The 20,254-nt window shown below is 39.4% G+C and overlaps 2 protein-coding genes across 6 annotated transcripts in view; one reads left to right on the top strand and one right to left on the bottom strand.

The window, feature by feature from the left end:
• The first annotated feature begins 4,866 nt into the window (after window positions 1-4,866).
• LOC146636634 (fatty acid-binding protein, intestinal-like) lies at window positions 4,867-5,970 on the top strand. The gene is made up of 4 exons (XM_085350949.1): window positions 4,867-4,933; window positions 5,263-5,435; window positions 5,726-5,833; window positions 5,920-5,970. Exons 1-4 carry the CDS (start codon window positions 4,867-4,869, stop codon window positions 5,968-5,970), a joined length of 399 nt encoding a protein of 132 aa, XP_085207075.1.
• Window positions 5,971-12,869: 6,899 nt separating this feature from the next.
• Window positions 12,870-20,254, bottom strand: part of LOC146636633 (RNA-binding protein with multiple splicing-like) — a 41,015-nt gene continuing 33,630 nt past the window's right edge. For 4 of the 5 annotated variants that reach the window (XR_014905439.1, XR_014905441.1, XR_014905442.1 and 1 more), the window contains 2 exons: window positions 15,715-15,834; window positions 12,870-15,219 (listed from right to left, as the gene is read on the bottom strand). The gene's annotated coding sequence lies outside the window, so the exon portion shown is untranslated. Of the gene's footprint in view, window positions 15,220-15,714; window positions 15,835-20,254 lie in introns of those variants that run through there. The other variant, XM_085349615.1, reaches the window with a different exon arrangement.

Genomic DNA, 20,254 nt, shown 5'->3' with positions numbered 1-20,254 from the left:
CCCACCACAGAGAAAACTGCACCCACCCCACCATCCACTCATCTTCCAGACTACATAAGACAATAGACGCCCAGGCTGAGATTTTCCTCCACCTCTCCTGTATCTCCCCCTCCTGCAGAGAGAGTTCCTGAAGAGAGGAAAGCTCCTGCAAGATGTGACGACCTCCCCCACCAGTTGATGTACATGTCTGCCAATAAATCAATTTACATCGAGCAAACAGCTTTGTACAGCCCGATCCGGCGGGGAGGTGTGGGAAGCCAGATTAAGTGCCCCCCTTCCAGTTCTCCTCTCTGTTCTCTCCTCGCTTGTCCCCTTTGTCTTACTTGTCTCTATCACCTTTTCAATCCCTTTGAAGAAGTGAGGCTCCATAAATGTTAAAGAGGTAAATATTATTTCTCAGTTGCAGTGAATAGATCAAAGAAAATAAACTGTAGAAAACAAATAACTCTCCAGGGCCTGATCAACCCTGGCAGGGCCTCCTTGGATGAGGGTTTCTAGTGATAATGGCCGAAACACCCGGTGAATCCAAGGTCCACTACTGACGATGTGTCCCAAATTTGAATATGATAATCTAGATCAGATCTCTAATCCCTAAACTTAACCAAGGAAAAAAATGGCAGATTAGCTCAAGTAAAAGACCGAAAGTTGAGGCACACAACAATGTGCACCACTGGTAAAGTTTCTGGGCTGCCTCATAACAGCCATCCCTCGAGATTTTCGCCATTTAAAGCAATGGAATTTCAGGGATTGTAACATCTAGTCCTTTACTGAATCAGGTGCACCTTGCTATAGTACTGGGTTGGACACCATCTTTATCCTTCAGAAATGTATTAACTCTTCATGGCACATTCTCAGAGAGTTTGGTTCATGTTGACATGATAGCATCACACAGTTGCTGCGGACTTGTTGGCCGCACATCCATGATGAGGATCTCCTGTTCCTCCACAACCCAAAGGCGCTTTATTGGATTGTGAACTCATTATGTTCAAGAATCCAGTTTAAGATGACATGGTGTAATCAGAAGAAGAGTGCACTGTGGTTATAAAGGGATGGACATGGCCGACAACAATATTTAGGAAAGCTGTGGTGTTTAAATAATGCTCAGTTGATACTAAGCAGCTCAAAGTGTGGCAAGTAATTATCCCCCACACATTACACCACCTTGTTGATACAAGGCAGGATGGATCCATGCTTTCATCTTGTACCAAATTTTACACGCATGAAAAATTGCGACTCATCAGATGTTGTCCAGTCTTGCATTGTCCACTTTTGTCGAGCATTTCTAAACCTTGGTTTCCTGCCCATAGCTGACAGGAAGGTTTTCTGCTGCTTTAGTGTGTTTTCAGAGTTGCATACCTTGGTTATAATGAGCAGTTATTTAGTTTAGTTTTGCCTTCTTATCAGCTCAAAGCAGCCTGGCCTTTCTCCTCTGAGCTCTGACATCAACGAGGCATTTTTACCCAGTAGATCAGCAGATACTGAATACTTAGACCAACCCATCAGGCACTTTCAGAGTCACTTAAATCACTTTCTTCCCCATACAGATGCTCAGTTTTACCTTCAGCAGGTCATCTTTACCACATCTTTTTGTTTGTGTTTTTAAAGGGATGCCAAATGCTGTCATTTTTCTGTAAAGCAAATTTACCTTGCCTTTGGGTATAAATAAAGTTACCTTGACCTACCTTGACCTTGACCTTGACATCTATATGTCCAGTGAAGTTGATGCCGTATGACTGGCTGAACAGATTGAGTGAACAGTTGTACCTAACAAAGTGGCAGATGAGTACATTTAGGCTTACCCTATTGCACTGCTATCTACTTACAGAGGCCAGAGTTCAGCAACTGGTTCCAAAGTTCATGCCTCCTGTTTAAAGCCTAATAAATCATCACAAATCACCATTCTAATCAATTTATGTGCTGCACTTTAAAAAGTGACCCCGAACTCTTAAGCACTAATAAGAAAAATATAAATGAAAAGACCTTGATGTTTTTGTAAAAACCCCCAAAATTTTAATTTTTTTCTCTTGATAACGACCAAGATGATGTCATAGATGCACTGACACCAATCAAAATAAAGAGTTTTTTTTGTCCCAGCACTGTGAATCAAATCTGATAAGAACACACACACACACACACACACACACACACACACACACACACACACACACACACACACACACACACACACACACACACACACACTGAGGTGTTATTATATTCATCTACTAGTATGATGTAGGATTATTAAGAATAACTGAGGAAAATCATTATGAAAAATCATGACCAAAATATATATATTTTAAAAAGAATGGAATACAATACCCTTTTACTAATTTTATAAAGGAGTGATAGTACAAACTCACACAGTAGATGCAGAGATATCTTCACAGAAAGATCATTAAACACTGAATGCATTACAAGTTGGAAAGAAAAATTTGTTATCTGTCACATTCTCACTAGTTATCACTTCAATTTACCAGAGGCATCGTATCAGGTCATTACAATCAAAAGTCAAAGTACAAACTGTCTTTTATTGACTGCAGTAAAGGTGGTGTGGAAGTAATCAAGTAACAATGCTGTAATTACCTCTTAGTAATATTTGGAGGTTAGTAAGATAAATTGCAAAACTATTTAATTGCTGTTCATGTTATGAAACTATAGCAGCCAGTTAGGCCAAATAAAGACTTGAAACAGGGACAAAAGGTAGCTTTGTCAAAGTTAACAAAGCTAGTGCTAATGAGTGCCTTGTAAAATATAAATTACTAGGATTATATATACATGCTTTGTCGTAAATTACAATTTAGCAGCAAATTTACAACACTGGCACCGCAGTTGGTAGATTATTACCACAATTAAACACAACAGCAGCGAGCAGGGCTTAAAGTGTGAGGAGTTTTTGAGCTGACGCACATACCGCTAACATTTGGCCTTTGCAGCTGCTACTGCTCACATTTTTATGTGAATCCTGTAGCTTCAACCCCAGCTGTATTTTGGGCCAAGGAGTGTGCAGTGAATATGGAAATGTCACTGATACTGACACTGACTGGTGAACAAGATCTAAAATATGATCTGTGTTATTTCATCATCTGTGTCTTTCGGTTTGGATTTACCCGCTTCATTGTTAAATGGAAGTGGCATCTCTTGGTGACTGAGAGGAACTCTAGAGGTATACAGAGAGTATTCAGTATTCATGTAGTGAGCTGTGCAGCTCCGAGTGCAGCTTTACCGCTCAAGAATGCAGCTATAGTGCCCCATTGTCCATGGACACAAGCTTAATGACAATTAAGGACAATACCCGCAGTGTTTTGTCCTCTATCTCGTCTGCTCTCCCTAAGAATGCATCTTAAACCTCATCAACATTGTGCTAACAGTGCTATTATGTTTGAAAATCCATTCATATTTATCATTTTTCATAATATTTATTGCATGAAAATGTTTTCTTGGTGGAGTAAGTTATGTCGGTTATTCATGTTGTCAAAAAAATCATTTAGAAACTAACTTGGTCTCCCCTAGCAGACTGGGGACTTGTGACAGCCATACATGTACAGTAAAAACTAAACTACAGTTTAAAACTACAGTCACCAGCCATAAAACACACATGTAGTTTACTGCAGCAGGTACGTTCACATTAGGCAGATGCCATACAATAAAACTATCACAAGTGACTGAAAACAAGTAACATAAAGATCTGTAGCAACTCTGAACAGGTTGGATGAAAAAATGTTAAAAGTTAAGCAAGGGTAACGGATAAAATGCAGGAAATAGACAAACGAGAGAGTGCTAAGACAACAGAACGTGTTTGATAATTATTCTAGGTAAACCATTTAACTTATTAGCTAAACATTACTGATGAAAGCTTGATTTGTTTCGCTAATGCTATGGCTAGCAGTTAAACGTTTAGCTAGCAGTTTTGGACGAACAATTGAAACAATGCAAGCTAAACTGTTAAAGGTGAACATGAAACAACAATGAATGGTAAAAACATAAAAATAAAAAGTCTAAATAAAGCTTAAAATATGTTTAAATGAACACATTTTACCTCGAGAAGTCTTGTGAGGTGGTTTTTGGGCTTGGGTCCATCTGACAGGGTTGTGGGGCTACAGATGGTGATAGTTTTGGAAACACTTTTGGTAAAGGTAACATTATTTTCATCTCTAAAGCTCATAAAAACATACATCCCGTTTGTTTTTAATGTTATCCCACAAGTCAGTTGATGGAGACCTAAAACAGACGGATTATATTTTTAGTCAACAATACTTAACAGTGACAAAAACTCATTCTGGTGGATTGCATGCATGCCTATGCAAGTTTTGGTTTTTTTAATACTCATAAACCTAATGTTGTTTGAAAATATAAATAAAGTTAATAAAGTTTTACAGTTCTGAAACTTTGCTGACACTAACATTGTCCTCAAACTGTCCTAAATAGAAAGTTTGGGGTCCTCTATGAGGCCACACTAAGGATGCATTGTTAAATGGACCATCATTTTCATGCTAGGCACAAACTGTGTGACAATGAAAAGATTGAGCAGTAGAAAGGGGCACCCATTCAAACAACTCCCTCCTTTCTTTTCCCCCTGCAGAACAGTGCAACAGTGTTTAACTGTGCCAGATTCGCAGAGGGGAGTTGCCCTCCTGTCATTTATCAGCGTATCCTTGAGGTCATGCAGCTATCGGCCTACATTTGACACCGTCTTTAAATGGCCACATCAGCAGACAGATAATCAGTGAGATAAAGAACAGCATCTTCCATGCCAGCTCAAGGAGGGGTGGATGTGTATAAATTGAGGCCTTTGGGGAATCACAATCTCACGGTCTGCTGTAGCGCTTCATCATCAGCTGCCTTCAACCCGACGAGCCTGCAGCCATGTCCTTTAATGGAACCTGGAAGATCGACCGCAGTGAGAACTATGTCAAGTTCATGGAGCAAATGGGTGAGTGTGTGTGAGAGCACTTGACAGTGTTTAGTTCACTGTCAAGCCATGCACTTAAACTCTGTTTTTTCTGAGCCTGGCCGTGTGAATTTATGAGGATAATGTGTGTAACTGTGTTTCCATAGAGTTCAGTATGGTTGTGCAGGTGCTGCACAGAGCAGTGAGATGTTAGGTTTTAATGTAGTTGTTGTAACAGCATTCATCTTAGGACTGATTATAACACTAATCACTATCATGTGGCTATAAAATCACCTCAAGGGGTTAATGACCAATAACTATTCATTCAACAATCCAGTTTCATATTTCTATGCTTTTTTGTGTTTTACAAGGTGTTAATCTTGTGAAACGCAAGGTGGCAGAGCACGACAACCTGAAGATCACCATCGAGCAGAACGGGGACAAGTTTCACGTCAAAGAGTCCAGCACTTTACGCACCAAAGAGGTTGACTTCACTCTGGGCGTTCCGTTCGACTACACCCTGGCTGATGGCACTGAAGTCTCAGTGAGTGCGCTAAAGAGAAACATTACTGAAGCACAGGCACTTGGTCAAGGTGCTGTTCCATAATTGCACAAAGGCAACCAGAAATGGTTTGTTTTAGGCAAATCTAGCTTGTTTTTAAGAATGATGGATTCTCTGCTAATGGAAATAGTGGAAACCAGCTGCAGTTAAAAGCAAAGGAACAGTTTCCAGTGAATAATTCACTCTGCGGTGAATTAAAAGTCGCTTTTATGCAAATGTAAAACAGTAAGGGAGAGTGTTAAAGAGTGCTTTGACTGTATATTTTTAACCAGGGTGCATGGGAGATGGAGGGGGACATGATGAAAGGCAAATTCACCAGGAAAGACAACAACAAGCTCCTGACCACTACTAGAACTCTGGTGGGCGGAGAGCTCGTGCAGGTCAGTAGGTCCAAAGGTGTCGATCCCGAATTCAGTCCCAATAAATAAACGTCTCCACAAACCATTGACACTTTTTGTCTTTGCAGAGCTACAACTATGAAGGGGTGGATGCCAAGAGGATTTTCAAGAAGCAGTAACCTGGATATTGAAGTTCAAATTTTATTTTTATATAAATCACACAGCCCAGTGAACTGTATCTGAAGTTATTGTTGGCATTTAGCTTATTTTACAAGAAGAATTATGGTCACCATGTTCATGAAACACTGAAATGGTCACACAGCGCAGTTAAATTTGCATCCCTTTTCCTGTGAAAGGAGAAAACAAACACTAAACAGCATCCTGGCAGTGGATATCTATCTGTAGCAGTAGCTAAACATTCAAATGGGTTTAGTTTTATTTGTCTTGGAGGGGTTCGGGATTATCCGCACATCATAGTTTCAACAAATTTCACAGGACTCATTCATTGGTATGGTGTAGGTTATCCACAGTAATGGCTGTTTTCAGGTAAAGCTCCACAGCAACATGAAATACATGAAATGTTATTGTGTGTGTTCAAACAGGGGGAAAAAATCAAATTGCACTAATGGTTCTCATGTATCAGATTGTCCTCTACAATAAAGCATGTTTATTATGTCACTTGAGTTTAGTGTTGGTGTTATTAAATGACTGAATTGCATGTGAATTAAGTCCGATAAATATAATCAGTCAAGATTGTCTTAACAGATGTGATAAAAGTCTATAATCTTAGTCATATTGCTTCCATGACACAAGCACAAAGCTCATGCCTCTACGATATCATTTTTTACGAGCATCAAAAGTTCTTCATCAGGGATTTAAGTGAAATACCACGTTACCATTTCAGACTGCTTTCCAGTCACTCTTATAGCGCATGATTGGAGTGTGACCTTCTGCTGTCATGTGGCGGCCCTTATGTGCTATGTGGAGAACTAATGGTTCATCACATGGTGGTTTTCTAGAAAGTGAACAATGATTTTCATTCAGGGACAAAAAGCTCATGGCTGTTTTTAGCCACGAAGGGTGTAAAGAGTAAGAGCATGTATGTAATGAGGCTGTCTGACCACAAGAGGGAAACCCGTGCCTCCTTTAATTTTACTGCTGTAGATACAGCAGCACAATACGAATTCTAGGACCTGCCAGCTTCAGAAAATGCTAGATAAAAATGTTTTTTATGGGTTTTTTCATTATTTGTACAAAAACACAAGAAATGGCAAAGATAATTATTTGATCATTCTCGGCATGTGCGCAGTATTGAACAAGAGGGGTATTAAAAAAAGCAAAAAAAGTGGCAAGCCTAAAAAAAACTGTTTACAGAAGATGAAAAGTATCATGAGATTTTGAACCACTATACAGTTTGGAAAGCTCATTGGTAACTGCTCCATTTTACAGTATGACGATGATCCTAAACACACTCCTAAAGAAGTAAATGCAAACCTAGAAAGAAAAACACAACGACACACTTTCAGTCATGCATTGGCCTCCCCAGAGCCTGGACCTGAACATTGAAGCAGTGTGGGATCATTTTACAGAGTGTGCTGCACAAGGCAGCCAACATCCAAAGAAGCGCTTTGAATGTCCTTCAAGATGCCTGAAGATATTCCTCAAGATAACGTAAAGAAATTACAAGAAAGCTTGACAAAGTACAAACTCTGTTTTTGTTTCTATAAATCTCAGCACCCATTCCCATTTTCATAGTAAAATATAACAAATGGTGGCTCAGGACTTTTGCACTCTGCAGAGACAGTGCCTGATGGACAGGTTCGGTAAGTCTTCACGCCTGCGTAGTTTAACTTTTGTGATGTTCATCATGTGCAATTTAAGCAAAATTAAGCAACAGGTTTCCAGTATTTAGAACTTCACACTGCTCAAAGTGCTTGAGTTTTCCAGTCTTTGGCAGAGCAGGCATCAACATGACACAGATTTCCTTACATGGGCATCTTGGCTAATAATTATCCTACTGAAACCCAAACTCTTGTTTTGAGACCCGATAAGTATAGAAACTAAACTGCTTTTGAACAGGGAGTCATCAGATGTTACATGCTTAAAAAGTCTCCTATGAGTTACAATAGCTTTATTTTACGGAGCCCCACAGGGGACATGGGAGAAATAAAAAATTAAGACGGAATTTTGCGGGATCTCGCAAAAGTTTTGCGAGATCTCGCAAAAGTTGAATTCCAACAATGGCGGCAGCTACTTAGTTGTAATATTACTCTTTCTGGGTCACAAAATACATTTTTAAGATATTTTGAGGCGTGAATGCAGTTGTGTAAACGTCAGATATCTGCTCGGTTTACAAGATATCACATATTTGCAAAAGTGCTCCGATGTTTTCGGATATTGTATGAAACTTTTGCGAAATCTTGCAAAAGTTTTGCGAGATCCCGAGTTAGTTTTGCGAGAACTCGCAAAAGTCCGTCTTAATTTTTTTTTCTCCCATGTCCCCTGCGGGGCTCCGTATTATTTGCATTGCAAAGCAAAGCAATAAATGTTTTATTGGGCTGAATGAAGTATATGAAAAGCCAAAACATAATACCAACAGTACATCATCATGGTCTCAGGACTCTGTACTGTATAGTTCTGAGGTTTGTATGGACGTGGTAGGTGATGTCTTTAGATATAAACCATAAGTCCAAATAAAGTAAAACCAATAAAGTGTTAAAGTCTTATTGGCTCTACAATGATAGACTGAGAAAGAAAGAGTCTAATATCGATCGATGGCAACTTCCCACTGAGTCCTGAGTGGCACCCTTTTTCACAGAGGTAAAAGCCCTCCACGAACAAGGCTAATCTGGCAGGGGCTGGGCTGCTTTGAACACCAGTTTTCCGCTGAACCCTCCTTAGGGAGGAAAGTCCCCGGAGACCTGTCAGATGCTGGAGGGCTGAACAGATTTCAGTGCAGGGAAAAAGTGGGCCGCCAGGGCTTCTTTTCTCTGTCAAGATGTGCAGTCCACACTCATTTTATGTTTTTGACGTTTAAATCAGCAACATTATGGGATGCATCTCCATCACTGATTAGCCTGATACAAGACTTCCATGCAATGGATAGGATCACCTTATAAAGTGTAAAGTTCAGATTTTACAGCTGTGGCAGTATTACAAGTTAAAATATTTTTTGACCTGTATTAGCAAATGAAGGCTTTCATTTTGTCCTATTGCTATGTATACACATAGAGAGAGAGAGAGGATTATTTTTACCATAACGAAGATGTGTACTCTTTATCTGCCACTGGTTATGTGTGAATCATAAATGCTTTGTAATATCTGTACCACTAGGTAGCACTGTGGAGCTCTTTATTGTCTGAGAAGAAGGTCCTCAGCTGCTCTATGATGTCATCCTAAGCCAAGTTACCATATGAAACACACCCTGTTTACACAGACGCACACACCCACGTGCATGCACACACAAAGCCCCACTACATAATTATTGGATCTCAACTCAAATTATTGGAATAATATCTCTGGTACTTATCTGGCATCCAGTAGAGTTAGAGTGAAATCAGTGGGAAACAGGAAAGTCGTGGGAGAGTTAGCCTTTAGTGTTTTGATTGCTGTGAGACTGTGGGCGCAAGGGGCCCACCCGAGGGAGGTGGAAGCTGTGGATGAGAGGGGAGGAGGAGGAGGTGGGGAAGGAAAAATAATAGGAGGACAAGAAGAAGTGTGTGTGTGTGTGTGTGTGTGTGTGTGTGTGTGTGTGTGTGTGTGTGTGTGTGTGTGTGTGAAGAAGAGGAGAAAGAAAGGACAACACAGGGAGAAGCCACTCCTCGCCCAGCTCAGCCCCTCTACCGCAGTGAAATCAAATTCACTGACTCACTCTGAAGTCGTCAGCTCATGTGAAAGACTAACGATCACAAAGACACTGACGGCGTGCTGGTGAGCATCGGGGCTATTAGTTGGCCAATGCTTCCAAGAAGACACGGCCCAGCTTTAGCCAATCACTGTTTGGACAGTGACTCTGCAGGCCTTTGTAGAGACGCATGCAGACTGCTGGATGATGAGTCAGTAGACAGTCAGCACAGATTCCAGTCTTACTATAAACAATTCATGCCAGCATACATGCTCAGATGTGACTTCAATTCAGTTTTATTTATACCACGCCAAATCACAAAATCACCTCAAGGTGCTTTATATTGTAAAGTAGATCCTATAATAATAAAAACAGAGAAAACTTCAACAACCATATGACCCCCTATGAGCAAGCACTTTGGTGACAGTGGGAAGGAAAAACTCCCTTTTAACAGGAAGAAACCTCTGGCAGAACCAGGCTCAGGGAGGGGCGGGGCCATCTGCTGGACCAGATGGGGAGACTTGTGCCAAACATGTTCATTTGAAAACATTATTGTGTGAAAAGTATGATGATGATGATGGAGCTGAGACAGCTGGCCATTGGCTGGCCTTTATGAGATGAGACATTAATAGGAAATATATCATCAAGCCTTTATAATTTTTCATCCATAAATCAGAATTTCTATTAGTATTATTAGTATCATTATTAGTAGTATTAGTATCTCAAAATCTTGAGTTACTCAGAAGTCAGTTGAAATTTTGAAATAATTATTCGAACTTGCTAGTTAGCGCTGCCTTATGTAAATTTTTATTTTCATTTTATTTATTTTTATTTTGTTTTTACATTTCTATTTATTTTTCCATTCATTTTCAGTAGTCATAGTCATTAGCATAACACACACAATTATTGTCAATATGATTTAAAAAACCATATATATATAAAAAATAATTAGTAACAATAAAATCAACATCCTAGTATTATCAGCATGAGCGTGTTAGCATGTACTTATTAACTGTAAGCTCAGTTGCTAGCATGTATGCTAACATGGCAGTGGAAGCTTTTTCGCTGTTTTCTGCGGTAGCTGATTGGCTTATTCTCTTTGTGTGTCTACAACTAATAAAAGGGGCACAAATAAAACCCATTAGAAACCAGCTAGGAAAGTATTAAATGTGTTAAACATCAGTTTTTAGCTGAATGTTTGTTAAGCAATGCTAATGTTTGGTCTGTATTTTACAGGCACGATCCCAAAAACGAATTCAAGTATACAAAAACATACATATTCAGGTAATGTATTAAACCAAGGAGAAGATTTTTAATTTACCTGAATTTTGACTGTTCACTTCAGTGAAATAAAATAAAAATGCTTGTCAGCAAGTCCATTTGTCTGACATCCTGCAGCCAGAACAGCATGAGACAGAAACACCTCTTTAATGGGCTTGTCAAATGGACTAACACCATTACAAAGTGTTGCCGGTTGGGCGTATGCATGCATGCACCAAGATGATTACGTACCTTTGCACAAGCATTTTCGTCCTTCACTTTGCTCTGCACCGACACCCTGCGTGAACGCCACTGGGCACGGACGAGTGTGTGTCGTGTGAGAAGCTGCTGTGTGCCACCTGGTGTGACTGAGCTGACAGGAGAGTGGAGACAGTGAAGAGAGAAACTAAATTGGCTGTGGCCTCTGTCTCAGGAGTAGCCAGCCCCTGGGTTAGGCGGGCTATTCTTATAGAGGGCAGTGAGAGGTTTCCAGCTCTCCTGATACACAAACCATTTTATAGAATCCCACATCATGTTTTGATGGTCTACTGGGATTACGAGGGAGGTATTATCCAATGAAAAGTGTAAGAATGGAAGAGGAAATGGAACTATACGAAGGTGGATTTCTCTGTGGGTACAAGGCCACTTCTAAGAGGAGCCAAAATTACCAAATGCAGTCTTGAAGTCTAAAAATATCCTATGATGTAAACCATGGCCTGTAATATAAAGGCCCAGGTAGTACCAGTTATTTACATAGTTATTAAAAGACTAAACATTGGCAAGTTCACAGGATACTGCGCTTCAGTGAGCCTGCTCAGATTGTTAGCACGTAAGAGGAACCAGTTAGCTTAATGGTTATTAGGTTTGCTATAATTATCCTGTGACCAAAAAGCAAACAATCAAACAAAAAAATTTTGATTTCATATTTTCTCATCAAAAATACTCTTGTGCCATTTCATTAGGTATAATGTTCTACTGCTCATTAATGCTACTGTCTAATCAGCTAATCAGTGACTGATGTAGACATGGTTGAAACAACCTCCTGAAGTTCAAACCAAGTAGAATGAGGAAGAGAGGTGATTTGTTGATGCTAGACATGCTAGTCTGAATTTGAATCCAGGAACAGCAGATCTGCTGGGATTTTCGGACACTACCATCTGCTCACTTAGCAGTTTTCTGGGTGAAAATACCTCATTGATGAACATTCAGAACCACATTCAGAGAGTAGGGTCCACATTTGGTGTAAACATGAAAGCATGGATCTATTCTGTCTTGTATCAGGCTAGCGGTGCAATGGTTTGAGGGGCATTTCCTCTTAGTAACATCTGAGCATCATTGAAACACTACAGCCAGCCTGAGTATTGTTGTTGACCAGGTCTGCCCCTTTATAACCACAGCAAACCCATCTTCTGATGGGTCCTTCCAGCAGGATGACGCACTATGTCACAAAACTCAAATCATCTCAAACTTGTTTCTTGAACATGACACTCAAATGTCCTCCACAGTCACCAGATCTCAATCCAACAGAGCACCTTTGTGATGTGGAGGAACAAGAGATTCTCATCATGGATGTGCAGCAACTGTGCGATGCTTTCATCCCCTTGGATGAATAAAGACAAAAATCTCTGAGGAATGTTTCCAGCACACTGATCGATCTGTGCCACCCCCATCTGTCCAACCCAGTACTAGCAAAGTGATATATTATATATATATATATATATATATATATATATATATATATATATATATATATATATATATATATATACATACACACATATATATATATACACATATATATATACACATATATATATATATATATATATATATATATATATATATATATATATATATATATATATATCAGAGTTTTATCAGTGTCTTCACATTTCAGAAAACTTGCACACTCTGAACAAATAAGGTAATCATGACAGCACAGATAATGTCAATCTTTAATGGCAGATGGCCTGAAATGTCTTCATTTAACATTTTCATAAAAACGTCTCATTTTGATCATCTCCTTTTTTTTTGTTTCAAACAAACAAACCTCTGCAATTCACTGAAATACAGTTTCTCCTTACAGCGGCTAAAGTACATAAATATCAACAGTACTGTATGCATTAGGAAAAAGGAAAAAGAACACGCACACACACATGCCGTGAACATGCACTGAACACACAGCTACACACGCGGTATACTAAAACAAGTAAAGAAATGATTTGTCACTGACAAAAGGAGGGGGAGGAGTCGTCTTATTCGTTTTTTCAGGAACTTTTGTACGGTACCGCTGGCGAAACACAAAAGACCCATTCGTTCGAGGAGTATATCTTCTTCTTCTCTGGATTTCACAGTGAATGATGCAGGTAAAACAGTATTCACATGTTACATACAGTATGCTCCAATCAGACCGATACAAACGAAGGAAAAAGCTCTAGTAATTCTTACCAAATGAAAATACAATTAAACTTACAATAATACTTACAATGAATTATATGATGGGCGTTTTCTATGAACCTTAAAAAGACAACACCCATTAAAAAACACACATAACATTCACGCACGTTGTATAAATACTTGTTCTAATAAATCTGAGTGCCACACTTGGCTTAAAAATGTCTGTAAAAGCAAAAATAAAAACCAAAACAAAAAAACCCTTCAGCTGATTTAATAGATATGATGCATATTATCATTAATTACAAACACTTGGCTACTGTATGATTCAACCAGTCCGATATAAGTGTACACAGAGGGGCTAAACATCACAGGGGACACTTGTCTCCTTACGGCGTTTGATTGTCACATCAGCGTGAAATGCGACTTGGCCTTCGGAGACTGGTTTCGTATTAGCGAATGAAGATTTTGGCGTCAAGATGTCACAGAAATATGATCACTCGATGATATGTCATACAGCAAAGACGTTATTGCAAGATTACAAAAGACTGTTTTATCTTTTCCTTTTTTTATACATCTCACTCCAATCATTATTATGTAAATTCAAACTTTACAAAAGCAGGTTGAATCACAGCGGCTCCCTAAAAATAGACAAAAGACACAAATCGCTTAAAGTGAATATCCTTTCAGATGCAGAGTGGCTCTTTGGAGTGACACCAAAAGGGACATGCTGCAAAAATAATGTCATACTTCATAAGAAATCAGACTGAGGACTACAAAAGTAGTCAAAAATGGAATAACCACTAGCCTAGATAGCTCTCCAGTGTAAAAAAAGAAAAAAGAAGAAAAAGCTTTGGTCTTGTTTCTCTATACTGTGCTGCTGTCCTCCTGCTACACAGCGAAGGAGCGATTTCCTAATTATAGCAGAGCTCAGTTTGCCACGTATTGCCATCACGCTATACGTGACATTGGGGTCACGCTACCTTCCACCGGCGATGGCTTTTTCCTGTCAGTGCCTCTTTTCACACATCTGATTACCTCAAACAGCCAAACTACGAGCTGGATCAGGTGCGTTTTGTCACTCAACGTTAAAATCGCTTCAGACAAAAGACTTCTGTGTTTCGTTTCGTCGGGTAAAGACGCCACAGAGGGACAAAAAACCCCCCCAAAAAAAACAAAAAACACAACACATATGAGCGAATCAAAATTCCTTTTGGAGCAGAGACAAGAGCAAACTGGCAGGACTGCTTTGGTATAGCAGGGCGACTTGTTGTTTTAAAATGGCACCGAACAGAAAGGGAACAAAAAAAGAAAAGGTATAAAACGTCCTCACAAGATTTAGCACAACATAAATCAACCCAAACAAAACCGTTTCAAACATCGTCTTGATTACAAAAATACCTTTTTGTATTTCTTTAAAATATCTAAAAATGTACAGCATTGTTTTTTCGTTGTTTTCTCTCTCACGCTCTATTTTTTTTGGGTTTTTTTTGCAAAGTCATGCGTCAACATGTAATTTCATAATCATAATAACATTAATATGAATGATATACAGAATAGTAATAATTATAGTCATATAATAACATTACTCAGTAGCACTTTAGCCACACTTCCGGGCGTCTGCAAAGTGGCTGCATAAAACAACGTTTGCACTCCTTTTAGGTGGCCGGCTTTACACCCGCACGTAGAGGATGCAGAGACCAGCTAGGCGGGCGATGCAGTCAGTCGGTAAACAAAGAGCGCGGACGCCTTTGTTGTGCATGCCTGGTACCTTTCACGGAGGTGTCAGAGGAGGTGTAGCCAAGCGCTGCCTGTAAATTTACGTAACAGTATAAAAAAGATTTGGAGGGACTTTCGGGGAGGGGGGGGACTCGATGTGTGATGGAGGCTGGGGTCTAGTATGTCCTGAGGCCCATGAGGCTGCTGCTGCCTGAAAGAGAAAGACAGAACGACAGCGGGGTGAGGCTGAAGTTCGCAAATGTATAATGGGAACACCGGGGATTACGTGGAAACACTAACAGCCGTAAAAGTCACACAGATTTTTTTAAATCCCCACCCGATCCAGTGCCAAGACCACACCCACATTCAATGCACGCGCGCTCTATCTCGCGCTTAAATTCTGGTGTATTTGTTCAAAACATTTCGCAAATCTCAAACATGCACAGATGAAAGTCGACACGGTGTCAGTACAGTTTGGCGCTGCTTCCTTCATTCAAGTGGATGTTTTTGACTGATGCTGTCTCTCAAATTTGTATTTTTTATTTTTTTAAAAAGGACTTTCACACCTTTTCCTGCAAATCTACACTTTCAAAATCCCCCCTCTCCCCTGCAGGGGCCCGCTACACGGGCGACGAGGTGCGATCTACACCTTTTGTCCTCGCCTGTTGGGATCAACGGTTGTGACGTTCCGAGACGTAGAACTCACCGACGGTGCGCTGCTCCAGCAGCTGGAGTTAGGTCGGTCCTCCTGGTTTCTAATAGGACACGAGAGGCAATCGGCAACGCCCGTCACAGCCGGCCACGGCCACCATCACACATCAGGAACCTGAGCACACAAAAGGAGACAGTTGGAATAAATCCTTTTGATGATGTTTCAGAGGAGTGAATTTTGGTTTTATTTCAACAAAAATGTATGATTTTTAAATGTTCTCAAGCTCTTCGATTACTGGTATGACAAAGTTCAGCTGCATTGAACACACTGGTATATGTTTGAAGGGCAACGCAGCAGCTTATTAGTGTCAGTTTTACAAAGTTACAAAGTTGTTAATCGCATGATTTTGTTACTTTCACTACACAAATTCTCTATTTATTTGCAAAAGAGAGAAAAAAGATAAACACAACTGTCTAACCTCATGGAGCGAAGACAAAAATGGCAGAGAGGTCAACAACTTTCGAATGGTGGTGATTACGTGGTGGACATTACTTAGAATTTGTTGCACAAAGGGGAAATCATTTCTGACAGTAAAGGGACCCATGCCCAGGAACGAGATCCATTCTTTCCGATTGCCTGTAAAGGCAACACAATACACAATATTACAGAGCAGGTATCAAAAGACCCCTGGATCCAGAGCGATAATTAAGCTGATTGTACAGTGTGGTGCAAAAGTCTTGAGCCTCCCATAATTTCTCTATATTTTACGTCTGAGGAACAAGACTTTCTAGTCATTTTTAAAGTGGTCTTGTGCAATAGTTCTCCAAGCTTTCTGAAAGTATTTCAAAGTTTTTCTTTGAACACTGGCTGCTGTTTCACTCATTTAGTCCAGTTCTTGACCATTTCGTTTATTTGCATATCCATGTAACACTGACCTATCAAACATAGAAAAGGCACAAAAATCAAGGGATGAACTAGAGTTTTGTCTACATAACTTGTTCTCGTTTATTTAAATAAATCTACAAAAATGTCAAAGATAATAATTTTGAAGGGTATAAAATAGTTATTTCTTCATTTTTCAGCATCTCAAACACACTTTTACAGAAACATACCTAGATGGAAAAACACACAATGACACAGTATCAGTCAAGGACTGGCCTCGAAGCAGTGTGGGATCATCGTGATAGGAAACAGAACAAAAGGTAGCCGACGTCAAAAAGAAGAGCTTTGAATGTTCTTCAAGAAGCCTGGAGAACTATTCCTGAAGACTACTTAAAGAAAATTTTAAAAAGCTTTTCTAAGATAGTTCAGACTGTGTTGAAGAATAAAGGTGGTCATACCAATTATTGAATTTCAAGCTTGTCACTGTTTTTTCCTTATATACTGTATTTCCATGTATTTTTGCACGTATTTGTGCAAATTTCTGTGCCTGTTTTCAATTATCCTGGCAAAATATAAAGAAGTGAGGGGTGACTCAAGACTTATATATGTATATCAATCTGAAAGACTGATTTTAAACAAATACAGAGATATGCACTGGTTCAGACATAGTAAAGGAAATCTTGCCTATGTTATACTACTATAGTGACTTCTGTGTAACATCCTTTCTGGCTGGTTTTCCTGTGTTGACGCTAAAATAACAACACAAAAAAACAAAAAAACCCCACTATCACCTGTCACTTTCTCCAGTTTTGAACTGAATATGTTTGAGCTTGGTAGCAGTCATCCTGTTCTTTGTGCGGTGATCTACCGTCCACCAAAATATAATAGGAACTTTGTTAATGACTTCTCTGAGTTCTTGGCTGAAATAATGCCAAAGTATGACAAGGTTTTAATCTTGGGTGATATGAATATTCATGTGTGTTGTCCTACTAAACCATTGGCAAAGGACTTTTTAAACCTACTTGATGCTTTTAATGTTTTGCAGTCTGTCACTGGTCCCACTCATAAATATGGACACACTCTGGATCTGGTTTTGTCTTATGGTTTACCTGTTTATAATCTTCAAATTTATGATGTCGTCTTTTCTGATCATATGCCTGTATTGTTTGAAACTTCTCTTCCCTGTAATATCACTACCTGTGGCCCTCCTACTGCTTCTCGCATGTTTAAACCATCAAGTGCCGTCCAGTTCTCTACCGCCTTTAATAAGGCCTTAAATGTTGACTCAGAGCTCTCAGTCTGTGCCGACACTGAGGTGCTGACTGCAAAATTCTTATCTACTTGTCAAATCATTCTGGATACTGTTGCTCCTCTGAAGGTCAGGCGGCCTAAATTGAAGTCTGAGCCGTGGCTGAACGACATCACTCGGGCTGCTCGAAGAGAGTGCAGAAAAGCAGAACGCAAATGGGAAAAAGACAAGCTACAAGTGTCTTATGATATCTTAAGAGATAGCTGGCATAGATATCAGAAAATTGTCAAGAACCAGAAATCCGCCTATTTTGCAGGTGTTATTAATGACAACTGCCATAAGCCCCGTGTCTTATTTAGTATTTTAAGCTCTGTTCTTAACCCTCCCCAATCCTACTGTATAGAAGCTTCTGCTGAAACTTGTGAAGCTTTTTTAAAATTCTTTGTGGAGAAGATTTTATCTATTAGAGCACATATTTTACTCCCTTCTTATGACCCTTCTGTTATTTTTACGCCTTTAGCAATTTTTAGCCATTTTGAACCTGTGTCTCTATTTAAACTGGGTAAAATTGTCACCCAAATCAAGTCTGGCTCTCCCAGTGATGTTCTTCCCCCTCGCTTTTTTAAAGAAGTTTGGGGCACTATTGGACCTTATATTCAAAGGCTTATAAACAGCAGCCTGACTTTAGGCCATGTACCTATAATTTTTAAACAGGCAGTGGTCCAGCCTCTGCTGAAACGCCCTGGCTTGGATGCCTCTTTGTTGAGTAATTTCAGACCTATTTCAAAGCTGCCTTTTGTTTCTAAAATTTTAGAAAAAGAAGTGTGCTCACAGCTGCAGACTTTTTTAGAGAGTCAAAACATTTTTGAGGTATTTCAATCTGGTTTTAAAGCACTTCACAGCACAGAGACTGCACTTTTGAGAGTTTTTAATGATATCTTATTAACTGCTGACTCTGGGAAGTCTGTCTTACTTGTGCTTTTGGATCTCACAGCAGCTTTTGATACAGTAGATCACAATATTTTGATTTATCGTCTAGCACATCATGTTGGAATTAGAGGCACTGCCTTGGAGTGGTTTAAATCATACCTCTCTGATAGAAGTTTTTCAGTCTCACTTGGTAAATTTCATTCATCTTCCGCCCCCCTCCCATGTGGTGTACCTCAAGGATCCATCCTTGGGCCCCTTCTTTTTAGTATTTATTTACTTTCCCCTTGGCCATATTATTAAATAACATAAAATCTCATTTCATTTTTATGCAGATGATTGTCAAATGTATCTATCGCTAAAACACAATGACCTTAACCCCCTCAGGCCTATTTTAGAATGTCTTAAGGATATCAGAGCATGGTTGGCTCTGAATTTTTTAAATTTTAACGAAAAGAAGACTGAAGTCATTATATTTGGGCCGAATGGACCTGGTGTCCCTCCATCTGACTTGGGTCCTCTTACATCATGTGTCAAATCAATTGTCACCAACCTTGGAGTAAAATTTGACACAGCTCTTAAAATGGACAAACAAGTAAATACAGTGGTGAGAAAAAGCTTTTTTCAGTTGAGGCAGCTCTCTAAAGTAAAACCTTTTATTTCTTTTTGTGACTTGGAGAGAGTTTTGCACGCATTTGTGACCACTCGCCTTGATTACTGTAATGGACTTTATATTGGTATTGATCAGGCTTCACTATCACGCTTGCAAATGGTCCAGAATGCTGCTGCTCGCCTGTTGACAGGGACACGCAAACGTGAGCACATTACCCCTGTTCTTGCCTCCTTACACTGGTTGCCTGTCCATTTTAGAATTCATTTTAAAATTTTATTGCTTGCTTTTAAAGTTTTAAATGGCCTGGCTCCGTCTTACCTGTCAGACCTTTTACACCAATACACTCCACAAAGGTCTCTCAGATCATCTGACCAGTCACTCCTTGCTGTCCCCATGTCGAGACTTAAACACCGAGGAGACCGAGCTTTCGCTGTTGTGGCCCCCAAACTATGGAACAAACTGCCCCTCCATATTAGGCTGGCCCCAACACTTGAAATGTTTAAATCACTTTTAAAAACACACTTTTTTTCAAAGGCCTTCTAGGAGTGTTATCAGAGCCAGTTTGTAGTCAGTTTTTAGTCAGCTGTTGGTCATTCTTAATCTTTTTACTTTGTTAATTTTATTCATTGTATATCTTATTGTTTATTCTACTCATGTTGATTTATTTTTATCTTCTTTTTCAATTATATATTTGTTTTGTTTATTGATTTCATTGTATGCTTAAAGTATGGGTTTAACTGCTATCTCTGTTTTATTATTGGAAAGCACTTTGGTCAACTTTGTTGTTTTTAAATGTGCTATATAAATAAAGTTGGATTGGATTGGATATGTCTGCTCTACACATTAAATCAGGGATTTATGCCGGTATGTGTGCACATGAAAGGCTTAATGCTGTGTCATAACCTGGCACTTATGTGGAAATG

The sequence above is a fragment of the Diplotaxodon limnothrissa genome, linkage group LG3, assembly GCF_057381915.1.
Source record: "Diplotaxodon limnothrissa isolate DT_005_m linkage group LG3, D_limnothrissa_male_GT1.1, whole genome shotgun sequence".
Classification (NCBI taxonomy): Eukaryota; Metazoa; Chordata; class Actinopteri; order Cichliformes; family Cichlidae; genus Diplotaxodon; species Diplotaxodon limnothrissa.
The sequence above is the reverse complement of the archived record's forward strand: the minus strand, read 5'-3'. Positions and strand labels throughout refer to the sequence as shown.